The 11,255-nt window shown below is 40.3% G+C and overlaps 1 protein-coding gene across 3 annotated transcripts in view; it reads left to right on the top strand.

The window, feature by feature from the left end:
- Window positions 1-10,647, top strand: part of PAX3 (paired box 3) — a 93,890-nt gene extending 83,243 nt beyond the window's left edge. For all 3 annotated transcript variants that reach the window (XM_028105301.1, XM_088022025.1, XM_028105302.1), the window contains exons 8-9: window positions 9,855-10,101; window positions 10,613-10,647. In XM_028105301.1, coding sequence (XP_027961102.1) covers window positions 9,855-10,101; window positions 10,613-10,647 — 282 coding nt within the window. The remainder of the gene's footprint in view (window positions 1-9,854; window positions 10,102-10,612) is intronic.
- The last annotated feature ends 608 nt before the right edge of the window (window positions 10,648-11,255 follow it).

Here is an 11,255-nt window from a genome sequence, read left to right on the forward strand (position 1 = left end):
ACAGCTCTGCTCTGACTCTTGCAGGCAGAATTTCTTCTTTTAGCCTCTGTTGAGGTCCGTTGGTGTGTTTGTACCTTGTGAAAATGCGTACGCCATACCATGCTGTATTATATGATAAAGTACCCATTCCCCTCTTTCCTATGAGCTTCTAAAGGAGCAGTACTAGGTCTTAATCATCTTGGAACACCCAGGAACCAAGCAGTGCCTCATCATAAAGGCTTGTTCCCCATAGTGGGCTCCTTGAAAGGTGGTTTGGGGAAAATGGATTCTGAACCAACAATTTGATAAATGTTACAAATTATATCCATTTATCTTTCAAAGTTCCAGGGCACATTAGCCTACTAAAGGCTCTGACAAGTCTTGCAGTGTAGAAACATGTTTGTTTCGCTCCATGGTTTCTGATTTAACTATGGAGCCCTTTTGTTGAGTATTGAACTACCAAGTTTTGAGGAACATTTCCTAGGAAGTGCTGAATGAGAGAAAACACGGATGGAGACCCGCTCACGATTTGTCCATGTCTAAAATGCTTCCCTTTTTTTTTTTCTTCATGAGTGCATCTTCTTTCTTTTTTTTAAATTTTATTTTATTATGTTATTTTAATCAACATACATTATGTCATTAGTTTTTGATGTAGTGTTCCAGTGAATCTTCTTTCTATGTAATGTCTGATGTTATCTTTTCCTTCCACACATTGTACCCCCGCTCTGTATAAAAACTTAGCAGGCAAAAGAGTGATTTTATTTTATTTTTTATTTTATTTATTTATTTTTTAAAGATTTTACTTATTTGACAGAGAGAGAGATAGCGAGAGAGGGAACACAAGCAGGGGGCGTGGGGGAGGGAGAAGCAGGCTTCCCGCTGAGCAGGGAGCCCGATGCGGGGCTCGATCCCAGGACCCTGAGATCATGACCTGAGCCGAAGGCAGACGCTTAATGACTGAGCCACCCAGGCGCCCCAAAAGTGTGATTTTAAAGAAGTTGTGAACTGCTTAATAATGTTTAGATAGGCAGAGAGGGGCATAAAGAAAGGAAAGATTTCCTGTTTAGTGACTTGATTGCAATGTGGATGCAACTCATTGACCTGAAGAAGGAGCCTCAAGGTCAAAAGCACCAGATTTCCAAAACGTATCAGCCATTTGCTAGTTGTATGTCTTTGCGCAAGTTGCTTAAACTATCTTCGCTTCTGTTTCATCTTCTTGTTAAATGGGGAAGATAACAAAAAAGAATTGTCCAATAGAGCTGGGCTGAGAAACACAGTACTTTGGAAATTTGGAAATGCTTTTTGATGAGTTAATAATACAAATGCAACGGGGCTTTCACTACTGTTTACTCCAGAACAGCCCATGAATCTCTGACAAAAAACAAAAACATTATGTTTGTCCCTGCCAAAGAAGGCAAATGTGGAAACTGAGTAATATCGAAAGAAAGGCAGTTTCTTGGTGGAGTGGAGTGTTTTCATCTGTTCTACTCAGACATTTTAAAGAATATTGGTATCCATTCAGAATGCAGGAATTGTAATGTGCCTGAGATACAGTAGTCCCCAGAAATATGATATACACAACTTGGTTTTGTTTGAGAAATTCAGAATACAATAACATAAGAACTCACTATACAGCAAGAATAAGAGCCAACGGTCCTTTATTCCATGGGGCTAGGAGTGGGGAAAGGATAGGGGCATCCTGATGGTTTCCTTTTCTTATTCTTATTTCGATTTACTGAAATACAATATTGACATGGACACATTTTTAAAAAATCTACAGCCAGCTTCTATGGTACTGGATACCTCAAAGGTAAGCGAATCTGATAAATACTATGCTTCTCTCTTCAGTAAAGAATAGACTTAGTAAGACAGCAGGTACAATGGAGAGGTCTTAGAAAGTAAGGGACAATCTAACCAAGTAATTTTGAGTTACCAATTGGGGAATATTCTTTTAATCACTAAATTACAAAGATGCTACTTTGGCAAGACCTGTAGGAGCAGATTTAGTTTCTGTAGCTCAAAGAACTGTGTAAGTGGTTTCACTGTGGGCCCTAGATGTTTCCAGCATAAACATCAGTTTCCTGTGCAATAGGAGACATAGCCACTGTCCAATTTATGATCAAAGCCATAAGTAAATTTTCAGGTAGAAAAGCAACACAACATCTTTATTGGCTCAGTATCCCTGGAATTGGGTCAGGGAGGGAATCGAGGTACATAGGATTTTAGCTTAGTGGGGTAGTAGCTTCTGGTTTTTGGAATACTGTAATTTCAGATGTCCCATATCTGTAAGAGTTACTGCAAATTTCCATGCATCTTGGATGGATGCTTATTCTGCTTTACCATAAAACCTGTGAAACAGGCCAGAACACATTTCCTAAAGGATATATTCATTCTTAGACTTTTGCAAGGCTGTCCTCTGCTTTCCCATGGTTAATAGAAATAGCCTTCTTGACATCTACTCATTAAATTAGTATCACTTGTCTTATCAGTTGACTCTTTACTCTGAGAACATACCTTCTTTCCCATGAAGAGAAGGATAGGGAAGCTTCTTTTCTGTGATCTTAGGCATTTAGTTGATGGAGTCTTAGGACCTTGACTCTGGGCAGCCGTAGAGATATTTGCCTACATCACACCTGGTCTGGAAGAAAGAAAGGATTTCCTTGTCGAGATGGGCCACTGTTGTCCTCCCTTAGTGGGCTGGCGTGTCTGTCCTCGTGTTGTTAGAGCGTTAGTGGAAGGGAAAATCTCAGGGGAAAGAGAATACAGTGTAACCCAACATCTTTTGTTTAGAGGGGCAGAGTTTAGGTCCTTCTTTCTAAAAGCCAGCGTGGACTTCTAGTTTATTGTAAGTTTTTGTGTGTGTGTGTGTGTGTGTGTGCATGAATCTTAGAGCTGGGCAGTTAAAGTGCAGCAAGATGTGCATTTATGAGTGGTCACGATGTTGAATCAGCCCCGCAGTTCCTTGAATGCAGGTTTACTTTATGGGCAATTAGAAATGAAGTTTTAATCCATCACCCCGAAGTACTGTGGGATGGCCAAGTGTAGAGCTTTTCCCTTTCTAGATTTGGAATCCCAGGTCCCAGAGGGTCAATTAATATTTGGCAAACATGTCCTGAAGTCGTCATGAAATTAAAGCAAGATATAGGTTTGATTTTCCACAGTCACGTGTTCAGGCAGATTTTTGAAGTGGTGATGGGTTTGAGTGCTTACCTTTGGGGGGACTGCTGTGGTGGTGGGAAGAGTTAACAGCAGGTAATGCCATTCCTTCCAGAGAGAGTTTGAGACTCTCTGCGTTAAGTGATGAATGAGGGTATCTGACCCACATCTGTTTTACATTAGAATGGAACATTGCCCTGACATTGTTAGGAGCATTTGTCAAGATTCCCTGGACAGAGCTTCTGTAAATTACATGCTGCAAATGTGTCAGGGTCAGATAAGAGGATATCATTAACTCCCTCAAGTTTATTCAGGGCTCTGTCAGTCCATCTTAATATGCTAACAGCCAACAATTTTCCTTGAGCTGTTTTGTTATATTTTTCATTCATAGAAGAAGAAAAGTCGATGCTCTACCCCCCTACCCCCAATATTGCACATGTTCTTTTCTCATAAATCATATTAATTGTAGACATGGTCACAAAGCATATTAAATGCAAGCATGCGTAAATGAATTAAAACATATGAGAATTTTATTATGACCCATGGTGGGTCTAAAATAGTCAAATACCAACTGTATTAACTGGCATCCTTTTTCATTTGGGTGCAGTAAGCTTTTTCTTAATGGGCTTTATTTTATTGATAATAGATGGACATGATCATCACTGGCTAGAAGTAAACAATATGTATGTGCGTGTGTGTGTGTGTTTGTATACATATCATTATTGCACGCCATTTCTATGCTGAGTCTTTACCTGGATTTCTGTTTTAGTCAGCAGTGCCTAAAGAATATTGCTTTTAATTTAACAGCTTAGCTCTGTTGAGAAATAGGTACTCTAAAGAATTGAGGAAATAAAAGTTATTCTGTGATTGGTCACGGCGCTGGAGATTAAATCACTTCTATGACTCAGAATTTATCTGAGATAGTACTTACTGTGCTCTTTACAAATAAAACTTAGAAGTCCATGTAGCATATGAACCGCACTTGTCTGGCACTCATACTCTTGAGTCATGCATTAAACATAGCTACTTGCAAAATGTAAGCTAAGGAGTAAAATAAGAAAAATAAGGATGTGTTTAGCTGGACATTTTACAAACACTGGTTTTCTATCTGGTTAGGTAAAGAAAGGTCAGGCATGCCCTTCCCATAACAGTGGGTGTGGGTGAGAAGGTCACCATACTTACCTTAAAGAAACTTCTGCCCTCAGGCAACTTCCCTCTTACAGCTTTTAAACAGACAGGGCCAAAAAATCTAATTATTTAGATTCTAATCAACTGCAGGATCATTCCTAAGGCATTTGAATCTGAAGGCAACGTTCTGGTTCTCAGTTGTTCAAATTTAGGCTTTTCCAGGCTCCAAGATACAGTCACTGAAATTTAACCATCAGACACACTACTCCTGCAGCATCTGTGTTAGCAAAAAACAAAAAACATTTAGACATTCGAGTATTTTTGTTTGGTCTTGAAAATACGTTATATCCAAATTAAGAATATATGTAGTCAGTATATATAGTTTTGGAGGGGAAGGTAGAAGCTAAAAAAAAAAAACCAAAAAAAAAAAACCAAAAACCAAACCCCTTCATATCATACGTAGCTATATTTCACAGCTATGTTTTCTAAAATATACAGAAATGTATATCATTGCATGTTAAATCACAAGAACATCTGATTACTTAAGAACAAAAAAGAAAGTAAAGACACGAACCAGGATTCCTACTAAGGAAAAAAGACACACCAAGATGTACACCATAATTTGCTAAATATTTGAGATTTCTGATTAGCTTTGAGCCCTTTCAACTGACAGCAAAACCATAACACTTAGGCTAAGACAAATATTTTCCAGACTCATTGTTTTGAATGTAAATCTTCATTTGGTCTGTAGTTTTTATCTTTTATATTTACTCTTCCAATAGGAAAATTAATTCAAGAGAAAGATGGCATGAAGCAATTGTAAAGCGTTAGTTTTTTTCCTGAACCATATAATCTTCCAATCAAGATTTAAACAACCTGTTTGGAATTCTGAAACTTGAGAATGACCTTAAAGAGATCTTTCGAAAATGTCTCTAATAATTCGAATGATGGAAGGATTAGCACAAGTGTTGACACGATTCCAAGGCTTTGGATTTTTTAAAAAGGTTATCCATGAAACAATTTAGAAACAGTGTCCGGGAAGTGTTTTTGGAGGTAACAATTTAGAAATATACTTAATGTTTTTTCAGACGCCTCACCTAGGAGTTGTACTCAGTGTGAAATCTTCCTCCTATACCCCTTCCCAGTGGGACAGAACAGAGATCTTTATGACAGGAAAATTCTTCTTGGTCATCGCATCTCCTGGACTTATCTGGCATTTAGTAAGAGTGTGGTTGGTGTCCCATAGACAGAAATGATTAGCCCTGAGTTTATTTATTTTTCTTTGAAATTTTTTGTGAGAACCTGCGGCTATGCTTCTCTCAACCCCAAATTTAAAAAAAAAAAAAAAAAAATCAGGCAGAAATGCCAGTCCTGTCGTAGAAACAGCTCACTAATGGTTTATGAGGGGGGGAAAGAACCCCATTTTACAACAAATGAAGATTTTATTTTAGGCTTTGAATGACAAATTACTGTCAGAAAATGCATGTATAAAAGAAACTGCGACAATATTCTTAGAAAGAAAATATGACCGGAAGTCCTTCCATAACCATATTATGGGGGGAGTTCTAAGAAGTTCGTTTACCAAATTCTTTGTGCAGCGAAAAGAAATTTCCATAGCTTCCCTTGAACCACATGAAATACAAAATAGCTTTTAAAGAAATGTACATAAAAGTGTAATGGGACCCTTCCATAGAGACTTGAGGTTTTAAATTATGTTAGGGGAAAGTAATGCATTTTGTATTGACATATTCACTATTTTATTTTCCAAAACAGATTTCCTTTCATTTTTTTAAATTAGAAGTTATTAAAAAGATGTATATTTCTCAAGTTTTCTCCATGTGAAATATTGGAATAAATGATTGTTTCTAATCATTTGTTAATTTCCATTTCGGGCCACCTGTAGGAAAATATTAGTACCTCTCGCCCATCCTTATACAATTCTCGAGAAAGAAATCATGAGGACAATATGTGACCATCACAGTGGAAATAAGAACTTGTGGGAAGAATGTCTGTCTCCTGGGCTCTGTCGGGGAAGTCAAAGGGAGCAAAGATGACTGGTCTCTGGTCCTTTTCAGTTTTCACATTAGCCACTGCAGGTACTGGGCTGCTGAGCTAAGGGCTCTTGATCATGCGGAAACGGTCCCTGGCTTTTTGTGTAGGACACAGGCAATACTGAAAGGAAGACCCAAGATGGGTCCCTCCTGTTCCATTCACCCAGCAACTTTCTGTTGCCCAGGAGTAGGACTCTGGCAGATCCTACTATGTCTTCTCCATCCTCCAGGAGATATATTTCTAGGCCCTAGATTCCAGTCTTGTCTCCTCAAGTATTTTCTAATTCAGCAGCTGCACCAAGTTGCAGAACCAGAAGCTGAATTTGGCTTTCAGGAAGGACTCATTGCTTCTCTTTTAGGATCTTCATGTTTTTCTCCCACGGACAAAATCATTACTGCTTTCAAAGTTAAGGCAAACAAGAAATATATGGCAGAGGATTAAAAAAATAAGTTTACCACAAAAATGTACATGTAGCTCATGAGAGAGTGTGCATGTTTTGAATAACAGTTTGCTCTTGCTCTTCAACTATAATTGTGTATCGAGAATTCCATTTCTCCCTTAAAGTGATATAATGATAACTAAGTTTCAAGTAAGTATTTTCATGAAGGGTAGTATTAATTTAAATGTAATTCCATTTTATCCCAGTTCCATTGGCCATTTTTTCTTCTTGGGATTAATGTAATTACAAAATTGCTTTTGCTAAGTGTTTGTTTTTATTTAGCACAGTTTATTTGCAATAAAATATTTGTGCCCTATGTCATGAACTCCCTTTCATTGACACGGTCACATTTGTCATATTTTTATTTTTCCCATCCATTCTTGCTCATCAGGCCAGTACACAAAGAGATACCCCTGACGTGAAAGGGGTAGGCTAGGCATTGAACAACCTCTATTTTAGATCCTTTTCTTCTGGTAGACATGCCTGAATAATTTGGGCTGAAATAAAATACTTAATAAATTAGTACATCAGTAGCATTTTTTTGAATTTTCCAGATATATGTATGTAAAATCATCTATACAAACTGAAAGGCCAAAAAAAAAAAAAAGAAAAAAGAAAAAACAAAACATGTAGATGGAAGAACATTCAGGAAATAACTTAAATGCATTCTGAGTTATGTTCAAGTTTTTTAAATGAGAAAATGAAGAAATTAACTTACTATAAACAGCGTCGGGGAGGGCCCATGAAGAGCCCCACGTTTTGGTGACTCCCCACCCTCCTGGAGCTCCGAGAATCTACTGGCTCTTTATTTTGTGACTCTCACTTTCCCCAAATCTCTAGTAAAATAAAACGATGCTCTGTCACGTATGATTATTTTTTTAGAATATAAGTAGTTTTTAAAGGCTTTTTAAAAAGCTATTTCACCACGTAACTCAAAGAAAATTTAGATCCCCTGGAACATCTTTAAAAATTTGGGTATTGCTGTGTTGCTTTCCACACACTGGCCCCCCACTTCCCACATGCTCGCACACACAACTCAAACGAAAAGGCAGACGAGGAAACAGAGACTAGCTCTTCAGGGGAAAGGTGGGGGAAATTGGTGGCTTGTTAAAGTAGAGGAAGAAAGGGTCATCCATAGAAGGTGGTTAAGCAGACCTACCCCCCACTTTTGTCTCTTGGGGCTAACAGAACATGTAGATCAGTTTAAAGCCGCATTTCAAGAAGATTTTGTTTAGATAGGAGGCGGATGCAGACCATTCCCAAAGGGGGTGGTGGCGTCCCTGGTTTTGGAATCTAATTTAAGATGTCTTTTCTGGGATGCAAGGCTAGGCCCTCTCTCCCGCCTTGCTGGACCCCCTCCACCCAGGAGTCTGTGGCCTGAATGACCTGGGCGGACAGCGTGAGGCCAGAGTCATGGCTTGGGGCTCACCGCTACCCTCTCCTCTCGCTCGTATTTGTAACTTTCCCTCTCTATGCTTCAAACTCCGCCAAACCCAGCAGGGAGATGGTGGCCGTGTGTGCGGTTGTGGCTCCCGCCTGAAATGCTTGGTAAACAGGCTCTTCACACTGTCCCCATCTCTTCTTGCAGTTGTTTCTTGACCCCTGCCGCTAGATGGTACGAAGTTGAGAAGAATCACTCCTGCTCTCCCGGGGCAGTTTTCCAGCTGCCAAATTAGTTAGCCACTTAACTTCCATCCCCAGGAGCTCTAAGGGTCAGCGAGCTTGAGTTTTCAGAACACTTCCCTGTGCGATCTGAAAGTTGGCTTGTTAATCGCAAGGTGGTGGTTGTTTTGTTTTGTTTTTGTTTCTTAAAGTTTTCTTGCTTTCCAGGGTTATTTACAAAACTGAACAGAGTTTTTAGAATATGCTTGTATTTCGGGCTTTTCTTTCCCTTTTAACACCTTCTCATATATGAAATGTTTTGATAAGAAATGAAAAGGCAGGGAGTGGAGGCAGTTACTTGGAGAGTTCTTTAGCACTCCCTTCCTTCCTTCCTCCCTCCCTCCCTCCTTTACTTCCTTCCTTCCTTCCTTCCTTCCTTCCCTCCTTCCCTCCTTCCCTCCTTCCCTCGCTTCCTTCCTTCCCTTCCTCTCTCCCTTCCCTCCCTCCCTCGCTCCCTCCCTTCTTCCTTCCTCAGTAGGTAATATGTGTCAAGTACCACGTTGGGTGCTAGGAATATAAAGGTGAGTTAGGTTACTGCCCTCAAAACTCTCATAATTCAAAGTAGGTGACCAAAGTCATGAGTGCACAGTGGGAGGGATGAGTAAAGCACCCAGGAGCATCAGGGAAGGAGTAATTATCTCTGATTACTTAGGGATGGCCAAGATAGGGAGAGGAACTTTCTTGAGAGGGAACACTGTGAGAATAGACACTGGCATCTTAAAATACATGAAAAGAATTTCATTTGAATCCGTTGATTTTTATTTTTTTTTAATTTTTTTAAAGATTTTAATTATTTATCTGATAGAGACAGATAGTGACAGAGATAGCAAGAAAGAGCACAAGCAGGGGGAGAGGCAAAGGGAGAGGAAGAAGCAGGCTCCCTGTGGAGCAGGGAACCGGACGTGGGGCTCGATCCCAGAACCCTGGGATCGTGACCTGAGCTGAAGGCAGACGCTTAACGACTGAGCCACCCAGGCGCCCCTGAATCCGTTGAATTAAAAAAAAAAATACATAAGCTAATGTCTGTTTAAAATCACATGTGAAACTTCCAGATGTAATATATGATTAGCCAGTGTTCTATATCAACAGATATAATTTCTCCCTCCATCCTTCTGTCCCTTCTTTGAAATTCTAGACCGATTTTATTGCTAGAGGCATGGTGAGGTGCTCTTTCCACCTCTTTTTCTTTTCCCTCCCTCCCCCTGCTCCCTCCCTGCCCCACCTTTCCTTTTTCTGAAACTGAAGTCAGATGGTTATCACTGGGCATGATGCAGTGTCCAAGTCCCTTTGCATTGTGGTCAGTGTCTTCTGGACAGCCCTGTGTGAGCAGATTTCCCAAAGAAATAAAGATGGGACTTCTCCAGTTATCCTTTCAGCTCTCAGCTACGATCTGGTCCTCTGCATTCTTACTTCTTCCCAATCTGCCTGTTTATTTTAGGTAATGGGACTCCTGACCAACCACGGTGGCGTACCCCATCAGCCCCAGACCGATTACGCTCTCTCCCCTCTCACCGGGGGCCTGGAACCTACCACCACGGTGTCGGCCAGCTGCAGTCAGAGACTAGACCATATGAAGAGCTTGGACAGTCTGCCAACATCACAGTCCTACTGTCCACCCACCTATAGCACCACGGGCTACAGTATGGACCCTGTCACAGGCTACCAATATGGGCAGTATGGACAAAGTAAGCCTTGGTCTCTCTGGGGCTAATGACTCCTGACAGGATGAAAAATCTCAACCCTTACTCAAGAAAGGGGCTGCGGCGGCGGCGGCGGTGGCGGCGGCATGATTAGGCCTGACATCCCAGTATCAGTATTGTGGCAGAGCCCGCCTTCTGTTCCAGCAAGGGCTCCCTTGTATCGTTATTTTCTTAACTGATGTCAACAACATCTTGCGGTTATTAATTGCCGCGATGTGAAGCCCGATTGCCACTAGGTAAAACACAAGGGTTGGCCAAAATGAAATAACCCCTGGTATTAGAAACACATGTTCTTAATGAGGTCAGCTCAAGGATCATATGGGGTATAATCCCAAGGACACAGACTTGTGTCAAACTTGTCTCAGGAATAAAAATATTAGTCTCGATCCTTTGATACCACGGTATTAAATATGACATTGTCAGCCTGTAGCTGATTTTGCCCCTTGCTGTGAATTGTCCTAGCCTGACCTAAAAAGCTACGTGTGTTTCCTTACAGGTGCCTTTCATTATCTCAAGCCAGATATCGCATAAGTGAACTGTCCACCTGGAGCTAAAACTGGCCCTGTTTCCGGTCTCCACAGCCTACACGTGAAGAATCTTCTCAGAAAAAAAAAAATCATCTTTTTGGGGGGCAGTCTCACCAGGAGGCAGAGAAGAGTGATTGATTTTTTTTCTCCAGTAGTTGGTTTCAAATTTTTTGAACATATTGGACAAAAGCAGTAGAAGAAAGGAAGGCCTGGAACAGTGAAAAGACAAATGCAACATTTTAAGGCAATGATTTAACATGGCTACACATCAAATACCCCAACTCTTTAGTGCTGATGATCAAGGAGCTAAAACATTCCATTTGTGTGTGCGTGCGCATGTGTGTGTGTCTCTGTGTGTGAGATTTATCTGGACTGGTTCAGGCAAGCAGAATGTTCTAAAATATAGTTGGAGAGTACTCTAAAGTATAACATGTTTGATGTTCAATGCTGACATACAATTTTAAAACTGCTCACCTAATGAAGCAGGAATGGAGGAATCCTTGACTTTTTTACACACTGGAAATTGATATAAAAATAAATGGCACCATTTTTTAGGAAGTTAGACTAGATGTAAAGGACCTCCCAAATAAATTATTTGTGATCTTATCCTCA

This window comes from Eumetopias jubatus, unplaced genomic scaffold, assembly GCF_037043125.1.
Source record: "Eumetopias jubatus isolate StellerSeaLion01/CBP00866 unplaced genomic scaffold, mEumJub1_p1.0 scaffold_3, whole genome shotgun sequence".
In the NCBI taxonomy this organism is placed as follows: Eukaryota; Metazoa; Chordata; class Mammalia; order Carnivora; family Otariidae; genus Eumetopias; species Eumetopias jubatus.